The sequence below is a fragment of the Salminus brasiliensis genome, chromosome 11 (assembly GCF_030463535.1).
Source record: "Salminus brasiliensis chromosome 11, fSalBra1.hap2, whole genome shotgun sequence".
Lineage (NCBI taxonomy): Eukaryota > Metazoa > Chordata > Actinopteri > Characiformes > Bryconidae > Salminus > Salminus brasiliensis.
In genome coordinates this window covers 17187099-17205867 of record NC_132888.1, presented here as the reverse complement: position 1 = coordinate 17205867, position 18769 = coordinate 17187099, and the positions used below count along the sequence as shown (strand labels likewise).

General features: G+C 40.3%; 1 protein-coding gene across 1 annotated transcript; it reads right to left on the bottom strand.

Moving 5' to 3' along the window:
* Nucleotides 1-1105: 1105 nt before the first annotated feature.
* ccdc92ba (coiled-coil domain containing 92Ba) lies at nucleotides 1106-16969 on the bottom strand. The gene is made up of 4 exons (XM_072692000.1): nucleotides 16529-16969; nucleotides 15174-15318; nucleotides 13292-13339; nucleotides 1106-9119 (listed from the first exon to the last, which is right to left on the bottom strand). The coding sequence occupies exons 1-4, from the start codon at nucleotides 16538-16540 to the stop codon at nucleotides 8437-8439; spliced, it is 888 nt and encodes a 295-aa protein (XP_072548101.1). The 5' UTR covers nucleotides 16541-16969; the 3' UTR covers nucleotides 1106-8436.
* Nucleotides 16970-18769: the final 1800 nt, after the last annotated feature.

Here is an 18769-nt window from a genome sequence, read left to right as displayed (position 1 = left end):
TACAACAAAAAATATATGACCTGATGCCGGAGACACTGTTTAATGAAATTTTTATTTTAATGCATGCAGGGCAAAATAATAACCATTTTTTTAACTACATAATTCTACCATTACTGTTAACATATAAAACTATTTCTAATTCTGTTCTATACTATTGTACTATTTATTGTACTATTTCTAGTTCTAATTCTGAGACCTTTCTATTTTCAGAGATCTTGATCAGGACTCTCAGAAAACTGAGAGAATTAGTGGATTTTCACACTTGATGTAAATGTGCTAATAGTTTACCACATTATCCCTGAGATGTGAATGTGAGGAAGGCACTCAATAGCTCTTTGATCTTTAAAAGATTTACACCTTTTTGGCCAGAATGACAGAGACATGAGAGATGTGGAGAGACCTTCATACTTCCTTTTTAAAACAGTCTAGACCCCTTACATTTAACACAGTGCCCATAGTAATAAATTCTGCACATACATTAATTCAGTTTAGTAAACTGGATTTTTGGGTTTTTTTTTGACATGTTGAGAAATGTGTGTGTTTCTTGGTTTAATGGTCTAATTTAAGACAAGATATGTGTGAATGAAATTAATTGGATGTTTGCTGAGTCATTAAAAATGACATAAAAGTCTGACAAGTACATATGTTAAGTTTGAAGATGGTTTGAAAACAAATATTTGAAAAAGGTGAGAAAAACCCTTGTATCTCCAAACCTTCTTTAAATGGAAGTCAATGTAAAAAGATTTTAGTCATTTTGGATCATTTGTATTGGTCCATTCATCATGAAATATTGACACAATGTAAAGAACAGCCAGAATCAAATTATGTCAAAGGGAAAACAACAGCAGAAATGGAGATACAGGATTTGCACTGATATACATACATTCCCTTTCGCTGAAATATTAAACATGACAGTAGAGCGTCAGTGAATCAGGATCTTTGACAGACTCCTTTCTGCTCTGGTAGATGAAATTAAATGAGAAAGTGATCAGTCCTCAGTTCTCTCTGAACTGTTTGCTGTTAAATCATTACTCGTTCATAACGGCCCAGCGGCACTGTGTGCAAATAAAGACATCACTTCAGAAAGAGGCTTCCACAAGCTTGGTAGGATAAGAACTCTTTAATCATGAGCCACAGAGGATACAGTGGATTATTGCAACATTTTGGTGCTTAACATCTCGTGTCACTCAGAGCCTAACGCAGGTAACTGGTTTTAAGACTTTGCGAACAAAATTTGGTTGTAAGCACAGCTCAGCGCTAACCTGCTCCTACAGCAAGCCGTTTTAGCATAAAATACCACCAGCCAACCAACCAAGTCATAGCCAAAACTCAACTTTTACTATTGAAAACTCAAATGCAAGAGCTCTACAATGCATATAGCTGTTCCTAGTAGAAACTGTAATTTTAGATCTAAACTATGAAACTTTGACAAGTAATAATATTAGATCTACAAATACTATAAAGTCATTCTGCCTAGTCACATTGCCAGAGCGACATAGCCTCATTTTCATTTTGACTAGTCATATGTTACATATTTACATAAAATCTCACTCTTACCTATAATTATATTTTTACTAATACAAACTCAAATAAAGACTACATCCATCATTACCTTTTATTAGTAGACATTCTAAATTCAGATATCTCCACTGTAATTCTGACTAGTAAAAAGTCCAGGTCTACATATCTCTAAACAACTAGTGAAAACTCTAATTCAAGATCTCTAATGTAGTCCAGACTAGTTGTAATGTGCATTTAAAATGTTCACATTTTTTGATTTCTAAAATATAATTTCACATACCTACCTGGGGTTTTGATATCTGAAACCAATTTTTACTAGTCATAATTAGTGTGCATATCTGGAAATAAAAAATAAAAGAGTTGTAAAAAAAAAAAAAATAGTTGGTAAATCAACACAAACATACACAATAAAAAGATGTTGGTACAGATAATGCAAAATCACTATAAAATAAACTGTACACATAAGAAGAAAATGATAAATGGTCAGTCTCATAATTATATACACTACACCTATACTATACACTACACTACACCTATATATATATATATATATATAGAGAGAGAGAGAGAGAGAGAGAGAGACCAATCATGTGTGTAATTGGATGTTCTACTAGTAAAAATTAAAGACAAGAGAAAGAGAAACTCCATATCAAAGAATGGTAACATATGACTGTTGATTCTGGCAATGCGTCTAGTCAGAGTGGCTTTACAGATCTGTAGATCTACTATCACCAGTTAAAACTTCATAGTTTACATTGACACTTATAATTTCTACTAGGGCAAATTGCATTACAAAGATCATACAAATTTACAAAACAGAAACTGAGTTTCGGCTCGCATCGCTGGTTGCATTTTAGGCTAAAACAACTGGCCATATGTTCCCGCTGTAACAACTCTGTGCAAAACCGCTCCACGTTATGTAACAGTCAAATGGTTTTATCACTCTGAGTAGGGAAGACAGACGACTCAATTTCTTTCTCATTCAGGAGAAATACTCTTTAGATCTAAAAACCTTTTAGATTAAGAAATCCCTCAAACGATCAGTATGACTTACACCAAGACAACACAGCTGTGGTGAAGTCTTTTTTTGATAAATGTGGAAAAAGAAGTATATTGAAAAGCTGATTATGGACTTTATACAGTATGCTGCCACTTGAGGCAATAAAGGCCAGTGAGGCCTCTTGCATATCTCTTCTACCACCCTTGGAAGGCTAATCACAGTAGTAGCTCTAAAACATTGGTAAATCAAAGCAAACATACACGATAAAAAGATTTTGGTACAGATAATGCTAAATCTCCATGAAATAAACTGTATATATAACATGAAATGATAAATGGTCAGTCTCATAATTATATACCACACAGTAAAGCACAACCTGCGCAATCTCTGCACTGTTACAATACAAGAATTTGTTATAGACATACAGTGCATGTACATTTACTAAACCTACTGCGCAAAGACGCTGACCAGAGCCACAATCACCAGACTGGGGTTAATGATCTTTCAGACGGACGCATTCAGAAACAAGCTCTCTCCATAGCACCAACAGCCAGAGGTGGGTAGCAACTAGTGACATCTGCTAAAGTTAATCAATCAGTTACTTGCCTTTGAAATAAAAAAATAACAGGTTTACCTACTCGCATATATATTTATACAGAAATCTAATTGTTTCCTTTTTTAGCAATTACAGTCTAGTTTCTATAGCATTTCTGTATATAATATCACTATCTTTTGATGGTGCTGTGTGAACGATCATAACTCTCACTCTGGAGCCTTAACATTTTATCAACAAAAACGTTCAAAAGAAGGAATACAAAACTCTTAACTAGAAAAGTATTGGCTGCGCAGCTTAAGTGGTTTACACTTCCAGGGAGTTGATGGGGTGTTGCTACATGGTCACTAGGGTTAACTGGTTTTCCTAAGTGGTTGCTATACTGTTGCTATGGTATCCCAGGTGGTTGCAATGAGGTTGCTATGGTGTTATTTAGGTGGTTGCAATGATGTTGCTAGGTGGCTGCTATGGTGCTGCTAAATGGTTGCTATAGTGCTAGGGTGTTGTTATGGTATCCCAAGAGGTTGCCTTGGTACCCCATGTGTTTGTTTGGGTGTTACTAGTGTATTTGTATCATCGTGACTTACGAAGGGTGCATCCCATTCATTCCTAGGGTAAAAAAATGCAATACAAATCTGTTGCTATGTGGACACCACAAGTCTGAAACAAACCCAACAGTCAGGAGTTGGAAATTGCGAAATAAATCAGAATAAAAAGAATAAGAATATAAACCAGGTAATAGATGCTTCACAGTGCGCAACCATAATAATACTAAGACTTTCTACTGCGGTTCTATAAGGTAAGTAGTTTTGGAGCACCTACTTTTGAACCTCTACTTTTACTCTTTACTACTTATTATCCCATCAAAGTAACAGTCCTGTTACCTAGGCTGCTCTACCCACCTCTGCACATGGCCGATTTTCCAAAAGAAAAAAGTCTTAGACTAAATTACACTTTGTCCAGATAATCTCCACAGGTCTAGGCTTAACATGTGTATGCAAACCAACCCCAGTACAGCGGTCTCTGTGAACGTTTTCCTCAGGGACGGTCACCTGCTCTCATCATCTAAGCTCACATCTATCTTAGTAAGGAACAATCTACATATTGCAAGGCTAGCACAAGCAGTTTACTGATAAAATCTCGCTCAATGCTATGACTGCATATCACCATGCAGGAGTGTAAGTCATACAATAGAGCCATCCAGTGGTTGAGAAAAGAACACTATTTGGACACAGCTCATATCAAAGTCATGAGATTAGCTTTAGGACACGCCTTTCTCATGAGTGTGGGAGGGTTTGCTGACTAGAGGGACTAGGGGTAGCAAGAGTCTGGCCTACACGGCTGTTAACCTGTTAAACAGACTTGTACATACAAGCAAATAGCCAGCTCTTCAGGTATATCATGGTCCAAGCTTGAGTAAAGGGCCTGACCGAAAAAAGTGGTCTTACACTGATTTTGAGATTAAACAAGTTAAAAAAAAAATCTAAACTAAAATCAAACTGAAATGATTCATAATTAATCTAAAATATTAGTTTTTTAAATGAATGAGTGAAGTGATATGTAAATATGTAAAGTGTTAAAACGTCCAAACATACCATTTACAACCCAGTCCACACAGTCCACACAGTCCAAATATGAAAATTAAGCTGTAAAAAGCTCATTTTGGACTCGTTTACATATCATCACCTATTCAGCCTACTGCAGTTTAGCCCCACCCAATCGCATTGCAGTACTCAGAGGTTTTTAAACTCTGAGTGCTTTTTGAATGAGGCACAATACAAGAGAGCCAATAGACAGCAGAGCTCATCTTATAGCCGTCCTAAAGGTGCACTTACAGAAACAGCCTGTTTCAATCTAACGGATTAAGAGAGGTAGCGGAATGGTCGGGAAACAATGCATTATGACCGTTTGTGAACTTAACATCACACCAAAAAATTAAAAGAAAAATTAAATAGCAGAAAAAAGGTGGAATAGGGGCTCTTTAAAGAAGACTTCAACAGTTATGTTAAATAGTGCTTTAACTCCTATAATGGTCAGTTAGGAAATGTTAAAAAGGATCATCAGTCATCAACTGACACACTTCTTAAGTAGTATTTTTCTTTCTGTTAATAGCTCTCATTTTTCACAATTTCTCTTCTCTCTTATTTGTTTTCTGACAACTTGTTAAGCTCATGTTAGAGGTTAGGGTTGGCTGCATTTGACATGGGTTTGTTGTTTTAACCATGATAATGCGATGGCTACCCTTCCCCTTTGACCAAACACACAAGCTATGACCGTAATGGATCCCTATTTACGTCTTAGGACGTGTTAGTGCGTCAAACATTTTTCTAAATCGTGTGAAATTCGAGAGTGATATTGAGGGCGCTATAATCTCTCACAATGCACTCGTAATGTCTGATCCACAGTAAATATGAGCTGAACATTGACCAAAATGCACTGCGAGTCTCAACAGACAGTAGAACGAAATAGGGCAGACAGCATTTGCTCCTACAAGCAATAGTTACAAGTCACTGGATGCCATGAATTTCAGATATCTTCCAATGTATCTCGTTAACAGTAGGCTTAGGTTCCTATGCAACTTAACAGCCAGTGATTATTACATATACGGCACAATGCTTTTAATTACTTTAGTTCTGAATACAGTATGTGTGTATAGCAATAGCTTTAAACATGGCATAGACATTTGTGTGTGTGTGTGTTACATAACCAGTGCTGGTGCAGGTTTTTGATGAGGACATGTCCAAATTAGTCTGTGTTTCTAACACGGCTTACTCAGTATTTAGTAAACTAACATAGTCCCTGCCCATATAGCACAAAACTAATGAGGGATCCATTTTTGGTCACAGCCACAGACTCACACCCTCTTAGTGTACTTACAAACCAAACCGCATAAACAGCCCTGAACCTCAGCATAGTCTAAAATGCATACCTCCTAGATCTTTACTAATGTACTGTGCTGTAGTCATTCAACAGCTGGGTATTATTAACGAGCAACAAAGGACAAACCTGTTCATGAAACAGCAGTGATCAAATCTGCATGCACTGCCATGTTAGCCTGCTTAATAAAAGTGTGTCCTGATACGTGGATGTGTGTGATATAGTTCAGAAAACCTGACAAACAGGTGCGTCCAACAGCAAGAACATACAAATTAGAAATAACAGAGTCAAACTGACGCAGCAGGACCGAAAGACAAAGACACGCTTCCATACGGACAAGTACGAGCTGCCCTATGGCTGTCCTTCCTAAGGCAAGGCATAACCACGGTCGACCTGTGTACCATGGCCATACAAACGCACTGTTCTGAGCAACAGGAACAAAAGTCTTCATTCCATTGATTTAACAAACTGACACAATTTTCTCCTTACCCCTGATGTAGACATGTTGGGTGGCTCAAGGTTGCTTCCTTGTTTTTGCACTGAAGCCACAAGGCTAATGTAGCGAACACTGTAATACAAGCTTACAACTCACCAATTAGCTTTGCGCAAACTGCATATCTATCTAGATCACATCTGATGGAAACTGCATCTCGAAATCTCAAACAGACTTGCTTATGTGGTTTCTGGTTCTTGTGATGACATTGTTTTAGCCCATTATAACCCATAATAGATACCAGTAGAGGTAGAGGTATTCAAAATGCGGGACATAGCAATTGAAATATTTGGAAAATAACCATTAAATGAGAATCATTTCTAAATTAAAATGATTAACAGTCATTTTTAGTAATGTTGGATTGTTTATAATTGGTCAAGCGCCTTTCCAAAATGAAATGCTTCATTTCCAGGAATCCGATTTGTTTTTGGCATTTCTGATCAATCTTTACTCTATAGCTGGACAATATGACAATATTTTATCGTATTGTGATAAATCTAGCTATCGTGTTACACAATATGCCTTTCTAAACATTGTCAGGGCTTTTAAGAAAACTGATTATCTGCAGGTTTCATTACAAGCGGTGTATTTAGACTGGTTTAATTAGATAAGGTGCAGCAGATGTTGAATAAAAATCACTGTACTTAGTATAGAGTATATGAATAGTAGTTTTTAAGCATCTGTCACTACTGATGTATTTATTCTGCGATTACATGTATCGTGATAAATATTGTGTATCGTGAAAAACATCTTTAAGTATCGTGATATAGTATTTTTACCATATCGCCCAGCCCATTGCAAAATGTAAAATTACTAACATTTTCACCAAGGTCACCAGAAGTCAAAAATCCAACATGCCATGATATTAATAATGCGCTCTGTATATCCAAGATTGAAGTAAGTGATATTTATCACAAAGTTTCTTTGATTTAATTGGCCTTAAAGCAACACATTTCTTGCTCCCGGGCTCCCCCTACACCACTAAACACATTTTTCTAGGCGAGCTGTGAGATACAGAACCGTTACAGATCCTGAATGTGAAAGAAGCACGTGGACTGATATGGTAGAGTATTATTGCCAGATTTTACGCAAATATGATTCGGCTTATGCATTATGAAGTTCTTGCGAGCGATGTCTTGCTCGCTTCACCACAGTTACAGCAGTTCCAAGTTAGCAGCGTGCCAAGCCCGGAGTAGCAGTGACAGCGAGGCTATTCTGCCTATTACAAGTTGGTAGAGCACAATGATCCCAATGCTTTTGATGCTGTTATTTTAGGATTAAAAAAAGCTATATAGTTCTGCTTTAAGTGACATTCCAAGTCCTCTGATGTGGCTGTTGCGCACATTGTGATGACAATGTGTAACCAATATATTACCTACACCTCAAAGAGTCCAAAAGCCTATACGAACTATCCAACCATCAACACCAGTAAAGACGAACCCTATTCTAATGTCAAATATAAGCTTTCTAGACTGCTCATCCTTAGTTACAAATGTCTGTGCACTCTAGCGCTATCCACCTGGTAGTGGGTTTGTTATTGCTGTGAGGTCACGTAAGCTCATTGCTTACACCACAGTTGTTGTATACTGACAAGTCTGTTCCCAGAACACTGGGAAGGAGGCCTCTCTGGGAAAAAGTCTGAATAGCTCTGTTAAACAAACTGAGAAACCACATAGGTAGGTCTATAAGAGATTACTCCAGCTCCTGTGCCAAAGCAAATAAGCAAACTTCCGACACCTTGGTGTCTTCGCTGATCAACTACATTTGGGGTAAAGGGGGAAACTGTGTATATCTGATGTGTCACAGAACTGTTCCTTTAAAACAGTAAGTGTAAATCCAGTGTAAATCAATCACATGGCAAATATAGAAAAACACGTGTACTGCTGTCGCAGACTGAAAGTGTCTCTCTTGTCTTGTTTGACAGAAGTAAACAGCATTGAAAAAAGCAGGCAGTTTATTTGAGACTAGCAATAAAGTAGGACGAGGGCAGAGTCACTCCTGGCTCTCAGCAGCAGCTGCTGTAGTTACCGTGGTCGTGGACACTAGCCTGCTCGCTGAGTCTCCTTGATCTGGCTCGTCCGACTGGTCTCCGCCATCTGCCCCCTGTGGAGCATGTGTGTGTAGCTGCCGTGGCCTAGCAGCTGACCTGCGCGGGTGGAGGAAGAGTGCGGGGTCCGGCATGGCCGTGGGTTCCTCTGGGCCAGTCACCCTCTCTCGAGGCACACACTCTCTGGCTCGCTCGGCCCGGAGGTGCGAGGACGGCCTGGAGCCACTGCGGCGCTTGGGTTTGACGCTTGGGATTGGCTGAGGCTGGCTGTGGCTGTGTGTGAGAGGTTTCTCTGCGATAGACGCTGGTAGCTTCTCCAGAGCCGCTTGCTTCCTTCTCTGCTGCTGTAGCTTCTGCCGAGCGGCGTGCAGCTGGAAGGACAGGTAGGCGGCGGCCTCAGTCTGTTTCTGCAGCTCACCGTTTAGTGCTGTGCTCCTGTGGCTGCGGCGTTTCAGCTCCTCCAAGAAGTGCCGCTCCTTCTCCTTTAGGCTGGCCCGTAGTGCACCCACCAGCACCCCCTTGTGGCCCAGCTCGGTCCGGATCTCGCACTGAGACTGCTCCTGCTCCTGCAGCCTACCCTCCACATCCCGGCAGCGCGCCTCCAGCTGCTCCTCTTCCTCTTGCACTTCTGAAGTGCAGTCACGAACAGATTCACATACAAACACACAAAAGAAAGTGCTTTAAGGTCAACATGAATCAGAAGTTATGATGAATTTTAATTCTGTGTGGGGTCCATGTACATTTTACACTTTACTGTACTTGTAATCCTTGACAATGAATGGTACATACACAATATGGACAAATGTATTGGGACACCAACACCACTCATTCATGGTTTCTTACTGAGCACTGGATCCGGAGCACTGCTGTGAGGATCTGATTGCATTGGTGGGGTGGTGATGTTGGATGATCACCACCCCATCTCACCCTAACTCATCCCAAAAGTATTGGATGGAGCACCATCATTCCAGAGAACACAGCTCCGCTGCTCTACAGCTCAATGCTGGGGGGCTTTATACCCCTGTAGCCCACACCTTGCGTGAGAGAGAGTCCAACAAAGGTGGCAATCTAAAGTAGCTGAAAAGTAGTTGAATTCATTAGACGGTGTCCACAAACCTTTTGGCATCTGTCTGTTCTGTTCTTTGTGAGCAAAATTACATAGATTTTAATGTATTAAGCAATTTCGCTTTAATGAATTTCTTTAATGAGGTATTTATTGTACCCCAGAAGGTGTTTAGGCAGTGCTGCACTGAAATGTCTGCATTTTCTTAGTTTGATGCATTGAACTGCAAACACTTACATGTATCTGGCAATCCAGACACAGATGCTTTATCCATTTTAATGTTCATTCATGGGTCATAAATGTGCATTTATGTTTCAATAACACATACTGTTCAAGCAATTATCTACTATCTGTAAAATGCAAATCCACATCAGATCCATCAGGGCGTACTTTTAGTAGGCTTCTCTCCCAGGGGAGCTTAAAATAGAACAGATGTCATATAAGATCGAGTCAGTCAAATGAATAAAGCACTAGTGATATGAACAGTCTCTTTTGATTTAAATTAGAAACAGAGCTCTGAAAGCAGATTCTTAACTAATATGATTTGGAGGGAAATTATTTGGGGTTTGGAGGGAAAGCTCAGACAAAAGGCAATGGGGCTGAGTGAGAATGGATTAGAGATTTATTGAGCAAATCCTAAACAACCAAGCTCACCACTGGCAGGGTGTGCCATCTGTTCAAGGTTATCAGACACCACAGGAAAAAAAAAACAGGACAGGACCTGTCTCAGAGTCTGGTCCACTGACATACTGAAGCCATAGAGTATAAAGGTAAAAAAATGGTTCACCATTTAAGACTTCATTTTCATGTGAGATCACTATTTTAAGTTGTTCTGTGATATATAAACAATAAGTATGTAACTTGTCAGGGTGGAAAATGCTCAGAAGTAGTTTTATAAAGTCTATTTACAACCCTGTTATTTTGCTGCAGAACAAAACCTGCTGATAACCCTCCCACATCAGTTTCAGCCACAGTATTATTTGCAGGCAAAGCTAGACAGAATGCAAGCAGTTTCCACATAGAGCTGTTAGAAGACTGACAATAAGAGTTAAGCAAGCAAGTGACAGATGGCTTTCTGTTCAAAAACACACCCCAAGTAAATACAATGATAAAATAAAATCTGAATTAACACTAGGAGTATTGGGACAGCTTCACCTGCCCCACACAGGGCTGATAACGAGCTGGGATTGTCTCTTTACATCATTTCAACCCATTTATTTATACTCCTTCATTCTGCGTGCCTCCACTGCTGATGCAATGGCACTAAGGTGTCTACGGGTATTCCCTGCCCCTATAGCCCTCACTTCTCCAGCCAGCCTATCAGCCACCCAGCAGGCTAGACTCAGATGAGCTCATGCAGTGAATATAGAAAATGCAGTGTTATCTGATCCTCCTCTGCTCCTCATCAATTTCATCCTTGTTGCTCCAGGCTCCTTCCATTCACATCCACCACCATTCTCTTTCCTGAAGCCCTGCCAGCTCTGCCAGAACACACTGGACCAAAGCAATGTAAACACTGGCCATGTAAAAGCTGACATGAACGTACCACATCATTATACATGAACTTATAGTATAATCATGCTAATAAAACAGCAGACTCTTCACACATCGCTTCCCAGACTCGTCATTATATTACAAGAGAAGCTGTCGCAAGTGAACTCTTAATTTGAGAGCATTCTCTATATTTAATTCTAATAAAGTGGAAAGCACTTAATGAGTACATTTCCTGCTGTAATTTAATTGATAGGAATGTTTTGGCTGACAGTCTTTTTTAGAGAGGCTTACACTGGCAAATGTAGTGTTAGAAGTCTTGCTTATTGCACTAGTGTAGTGTGGTGGGCTTGCTTGGCCAGGGAATCGAACCCTAATCAGCCGCAAGGAAGGCAGTGCTGTTATCCACTATGTTACACCAATGCAAGTTAGCATTTTGAGAAAGTATAAATGTCATCTGTCTGCTAGAATGAAGCACATGTTCACATAATAGTTCTTTGGTATCAAAAATACAGTTCTCAAATTACTGGTTAATGCTAAACTCAGTGTCTGTTCAAAAATGTCATTTCTACCATCCTCTCAATACTGCATTCATCCTCACTGTCTCCCTGACCAAGCAAAAAAAACATATGCCGTAATTGGATACCCCCCCTGGGACTGCACTGAAAACAAGAACAGAGGGGGAGAAAGTGAGGGATCAATTTGCCAGAGAGGAGGAGAAAACGGACAGTGGTGGAGCTCTTTTTTGTATTACAGACTAACGGAATATAAAGACTGCTGTTCTCCAGCTGCGACTATCATCACCATCATTATGGTTATGATTATTAATATATTATCATTTGAGACTATCATCAGTAAGTCTGGTAGGATTTGTAATCTTTTTTTTAAATACATTTTGTAATTAACAATTAATGTGTCCCAATTCATGTGGCATTAAACTGTTTGCCTACATACATTTTCTTTTCTACTACAGAAATTTACCAAATAACTGAATATTGGATAATGAACCACCCCAACCCTCGCCCGTTCCCCCAGTGTCAGGAACTACTGTCACCTCAAAATTCCCTTTAAATTGACCTTTTTTTTTTATTTAATTTAATTGATTTGGTGGTTTAAAAACTCCAGTACAAACCACTGTGCAATGGTTCCTTCTCAAGCATTCCTGTGATATACAGTCTCTTACATCTTGCTAGACTTAAAGGCTAAAAAGCAAGTGCTAAGCATTACAAAACCCTGTACAGGATGCCTTAAGTCAAATTCACATGACAGGGAGATAAGTGTGTGCAAGCAACTGTTTTAGAAACCATGGTGTCCTTTTCTCAATTTCACCACTATAGAGAATCTAACTCTTGGTCCTGATGTCCGCAGTCAGGAATTGCTGCTGTTCTACTTTTATATAAAGACATATGAAAAGAAATTATCAGCACATTTGAAAAGAGGCTCATGTGAATACAGCATCTCAGCACAAAGACACGTTTAATATGGTAGAGCTCTCATCATACTCAACATTTTTTCTACGGGCTAAGATGATCTTAAAGCAACATTTCAACATGCTTTATCACTGACCCCAAATGTGGTGGATTAGCAAAGACATGCTTGATTTCTGACGTGTGACTCTTTTTATGTCTGGATTTAGATTTGGTATAAACCCCAAATATTGTTATTTTATTTTATTTAGAAATCTACTGAAATGCCTTGTAAACAAAATATACATAAATACATTTTTAGTTAGACGGCATCAATAGACCTTATGTAACCATTTAAGCTAAAATTGGAAGGGTTACGTAAAGTGGCAGCCCCATCATTCAGGCATGTGAGGCTATTTGTTTTATTTACTTTATAGAAAGTAATAGAAAGTTATTCTGTGTTCACAACCACATTAATTTGTCCACAAGAAACACATTAAAATCTGGCTGTGTTTTAGCAGATCAAGCATCAGCACCACTGAAAAACACTGATTATATTCATCTACAGTGGCTTCTGTCAGGAGTGAACAGTCAGTTCTCAAAGGTTGTGTGTTAAAAGCAGGAAAAATGAGCCAAATTGTGATGACTAGACAACTGGGTCAGAACATCTCCAAAACATCAGGCAGGTCTTGTGAGGTTTTTCTGGTGTGGTTTTTGATGCATGCAATTGTTCATCATTAGTAGAAAAGACACACTGATGATGATACCTAATGAAGTGCCATCATTTCTCACAATAACATTAATAAAACATCACACTGCTCAGCCCTAAACAGCACTCACCTGCTTCACTCTTGCCCGGAGGTTTCACATTCAGTTCTCGGGTCAGTTCTAAAACAAAATGACAAGCAGAAGTTAGTGAACAGGGTTTCATTAAACCTGAAGTAGGTTCTGTGAATCAGATTTTCCACCCACTCCTCATTTCTTTAAATACAAAAGCACACGTAAATGCATTGAGCAATCTGGAGAATCAGGCCACTGATTCAAAGCATTTGTCTCATTCAGCAATCAGAGGGAGTGCTCAGCAGTCAGCAGCGCTTCACTTCCCCACCCCCCTTCAGCTGGCTCAGCACATCCACAGACAGGCTCAGGTGAACTGGCCTCATACTGTATTACTGAAGGCACGAACACAAACCCTGCACTGCCAGGAAGCTATTGACCTGCGACTCTCGTCGAAGCCTGCACCATCCCACAGAGCAGCAAGGGGTGGTGGGGGTGACGACAGAAACAGTGGAAGCCCTTTTCTCCTCATGTGGTTTGGACCAGCTACTACATGCGCACACACACATCAATGTGCAATCCCGGGGCGTGGCAGCATGGCCTGTGCTGGAGACGCACATGTGTATCTTTGTGTTTCCCTATTGTAAAGGTTTTTGTTCTATAGGAAGCGTGGTTATAAAACATGCAATTCCCCTGCAGTACCTTAAATGATGAAATTCTAGTAAAGTACAACAATGCAGTGGCTTAAAAGCTTATTGTCGCTGTTGGAACAAAACCTGGTATTTAAAAGCTGATAACTTACAGCAACATTATGTCACATTTGTACCTTACATTTGTGCGCCACTTGAAATAAAGAGAACAGCATCTCTATTGTTGCTACTACGGCCTCGGAATGCCGGCTACTGCACTATGTAACTTGAAGCAGGCAAGACACCATTTGCAAGAACCAGAGTCACATTTGTGTAAAATCTGGTAATATTACTCTACCGCCTCAGTCCACATGATACTTAAAGTGACAGTTCTGGATCTCAGCAAGTCCAGAAATGCATGTGAAAAGCATGTGTATCATGTGTTTTGGTTTGTTCATCAGATACAAGGTTTTGGGAATGTTGTGATAATTTATAGACAGTACTGTTTTTATTATGAGTATGTATGACTATAATGTGGTCTCTACTGCAGTACCATCTATGACCTCCATCCTTTTTTCCCCCGATTGTAATCACTGCCAACTCCCACCCAGTAGCTAGGACTCCAGTGATCACACAATGCTACTAGCACTTGGAGGGTAAAACCTAAGTATGCGCTTGCAATTTGTCTAAAATCTGAACCATCAGGTCGTAGTCATCCATGGCTGGGAGTCCAAACACAGCATAATTAGTCTAATTCGTTCTGGGAGGGAGGAAGTGTGTTTGGGTGATTATTATCAGTAGTTCCAAAAGATGCATTTGGTTTGCCTTATATGACTTTATGTGTCTTTATGTGCTTTATGTGACTTTATGTGAAGAATATGCTAGATTTCCCCTCCCAGTACTTGTGGCACTGTGTGATAGGGAGAGTCCTAGCTAGCAGGTGGGAGCTAGAAATGACTGGGGGGAAAAATAAGAAATAATTATAAAAATAGAATCGGAATCAACCATAAAAATTCAGGTTCATTCAGTAGGAAAGGGGCATAAGTGCTGGAGGGTGTAAAAACAGGGAAGTGGGCAGTTAGCAAAAATACCTGTTTTTTTTTGGTTTGCTTTGCTATGGTATTGCTTCAGCACATCTGAAGGTGCCTCTGTGCACTCAGCTGTCCAAAGTTCATTGGTTAAAAACCCATGCTTCAGCACTTCAGCACTCAGTGTAGCTGTGCCATTCTGTTCCATGGGCAACTGTGGAACTGTGCAATCAAGGCATTTGTTGTGTGTGTGTGTCTACTGCTGCAGTGGAATGCTATGAGACTGACCTGTGCAGCGTTTCTGCAGGGACAGGATCTCCAGGTGTAAGCCATGCAGCAGGGTCAACTGCTCCTGCCGCAGGAAAACGATGCTCCTCTCCACAGTCTCCACCTGCCGTGCCAGTGCAGTCCTGTCCATCACCACCTGTGACCTCTTCATGAAAAAAAAAAGTGTTAAGTGGGAAAAAGACTACATAATGCCGTACTTATAATATAACAAGCATTTCTGACAGCAATCTGTGGCACATGACAGCTTTTTATATTGTTGAGGGCCTGTTTTCCAGAAACCATCTTAGCAGTACAAACATGATCTTTAATTGGTAGAGCGAGCATCACATTGAATACTCTCTCTGAACCCTCTCTTTTATTAACTTAACACTAAAACACCATTAAGAAGCCCAGTACAGTAATTCCTGGATTTCTCATCATGAGCTCATTGTCTGTCAGGGAACTCTAGCCTAGCTTCAACAGTGAACATCCAGCTGGATCGCAATGCATATATTTTGCTGTTTTTCCAACCTTATATCTGAACAAGTCCATTTTTTTTATTTGAAAGCCTGTATTTGAGCAATCAAATGTTAGGCCAAAGTGAGTCGGACAATGGTGTGTGGTCTGAAGCAGGATGATAAATCAACCACAATAAACAAAAAGGGCCAGGCTCATTAGGCTGGGCTGGTATTTACAAAGCAGTCCTGAATAAGGGGGCCGACCTCAGGTCAGATTTATCTGTATTTGTACTGCAATGGTCAGAAAAACTACTTCAGATCAGTAGGTCCACTCTAGGAGTTAGTTTCATATATACATATATACGGTACGCTGTATAAACTTGGAGGGTGAAACAGCAGATGGCAGACAGAGTAAAGCCTCAAACAGGTTTCAATTGTCTCTAAACTGTGCTTTTACCACAGGCCACATTTATCACACCCATATTACCAATATGACCCAACCTGAGCAAATAATCAACAATAATTTAGCACCCAAGATCATCACGCTTAATAGAAAGCTGGGCTGGTATTCACATAGCAATGCTAAATCAACTGACTGATCTCCTGTCAGATTCATCTGTATTTTGACTGTAATGGTCAGACAAGCTGATTTGGATGGTTTGGGAATAGGCACCTTGGATTAGATCTAGTTATTCGCATGATTACGGTCCATCGTACAGTAACTGTACCGACTGTACCGTCTTTATTGGGCACAGATAGAAACAGTAGATGTCAAAAACAATACAAACTCTTTACTGTGTCCTAATAGTGTCTTTATTACAGGCCATATTTATGACACCCATATAACCAATCTGAGCCAATCGCAGCATCCTAAAGCGAACCAGGCTAGCCGTTTTACTATGTAGGCTAAACACTTACCGTGCTCTCCATGGCCGCAGGCTAAGAATACAGTTCTCCAAACGATACAAACAACGCTTCAGCAAATCCCGTCAGGAACGGGTGGGTTTCCACACGCTTTGCTGGGAATTGTGCCCCTCTGTACAGAGCAGATAGAGCCTCGTCTCGGGTGATGAGAGCATCCTTTGAGGTGGTGCGACGTTTCGATCGATATCCAGGGAAGAAGACATCAATATGACAACCAAGGTTAAACCGGCCGAGAAAAGCGAAGAAGAGAACCGGAGCCGCGACGTCCACCGTGCCCGCCTAAACGAGCTGATGAAGGAAAGGCACCGCAGTGCAAAAATCATTAACCGTAAACGCGCAGAAGGCTGCCATTTCTACGGCGCATCCCCTCCCGTAGCTCCAGCAGTGCACGCGCGCAGTGTTTTCTGGAGGCGCAGAGAGGCGCCGTGACCGGAGCGCTAGACCCAAGCACGCGCAGCAGCCTGATTGGAAGTCGGGGCCTGCTGTCATCCACACCGCATTTAGGGCTTTATTATTCCTACCCGTATTAGGACTAACCCCGCCTTCTGCGCGGTGATTGGCTACCAAGGTCCCTCCTCCTGCGCTGTGATTGGCTAGTATGGATCCAGTTCATATCGACCGAGCAGGCTGTGTATCGGTCCCGTGTTTAAACTGCAGTGGGCGATGCCACGTTTTTTTTATTCGACTACAATAATAATAATAATAATAATAATAATAATAATATCCTGATAACAATGCAGCGTGCCAAACATTTTAACAGGCTTTTTCACACGTTAGAAATAGACATCTAATTATAAATGATAGCTATATAAAAGTCTTTAGATTTATATGAATAAACTGCCATGTTAACTGACTGTAGTAGAAGCGAGTGATATTTCTCAAACACTGTTGTCTCACCACTGAAAACAAAATCCAACATGACCAAAACAACAAGACTGTTTCCCTAAACGTAGCTAACTACACAAACCCGAAAGCTCTAGTTCAAGGAGGGACACTGGTAAACTCCTGGTAAAAGGGTATTGCTGATACTGGAGAGCACGGCTTCACCACAAGACTCTGCTAGCTATAGGACTACAGGTTGTTAGCTAGCTACATGAACCAGGCCTCGTGTCTGCGGCGTTTCCTGTGCCCGCGTCCGCAGAAGGAGAGCTCAAACTCGGCACGCAACGAAGCGACAGCCGGCGGAGCGAACAGGACAGAATCCACGCTAGGCTAAAAGTTAAAACACTGGCCGAGAGGCTTTTACTAGTAAACTGGACTGGCTACCCCAGCTGACTACCACACTGGAGCTAAACACATATCAGAAGGGAAAACTCGTGAAATCTCTTCAGGTTGCATATCCCACCCAAAAGAAAGAAGGAGAGCACTGTCGGGTAAGACTTATATATTATATATAGAATAATTAGCATGTTCCTAACCAACATTACAGATATTAGCTATAATAATAATAATAAGAAGAAGAATGTAAAGACACTTCATGCCCAGAAGGTTGTGGACACTCCATAAACAATGCATTTGATATAATCTCCACTTGTAGAATGGGTCATCTCCTAATTTGCATATTTTGCATTATTTGAATTTGCATAATTGTCTAAATATATTAGAACTACAAATGAACTCTGAATAAATGATTTTTTTTTTTATTCCTTTATTTTGGCCTTTGAAATAGGCCGCCACTGCTCAAAAATAACGCATTACTTTAATTTGTTGTCTATACCCACATTACATAAATCATTTTTACACAAATTAGCTACATAAATCAATTTTGTCCTGCATTGTTAAATGTTAGCATATCAAAGTTAATCAAAAGACTGTTATGTGGGGTGGAGCTGCTACTGTGTGGTGGGTGTGGCGCAACAGATAACACCACTACCTTCCAGTAAGCTATTACACCATGTGGGAGACTGGGGTTCAATTCCCGGTCTAGGTGACTAGGCTGTGCTACACCAGTAAGAGTGCTTGGGCAAGACTCCTAACACTACACTGACCCTCCTTTGTAATACGAGTTACCTTGTAAGTCGCTCTGGATAAGAGCATCAGCTAAATGCTATAAATGTAAATGCTACTCTACGCTCAACCCTCCTCCTTTATCCGGGCGTGGGACCGGCAAAGTGACCTTAAAAGAGACACTTTGGCAGAATTACGTTTTTTATTTTTTTTAGTGTTAAGGTGAGTGAGTGACTGAGACTGTAGAAGTTAAATGCAGTGGTTTATTTTAGACGCTCTTTGAATTCT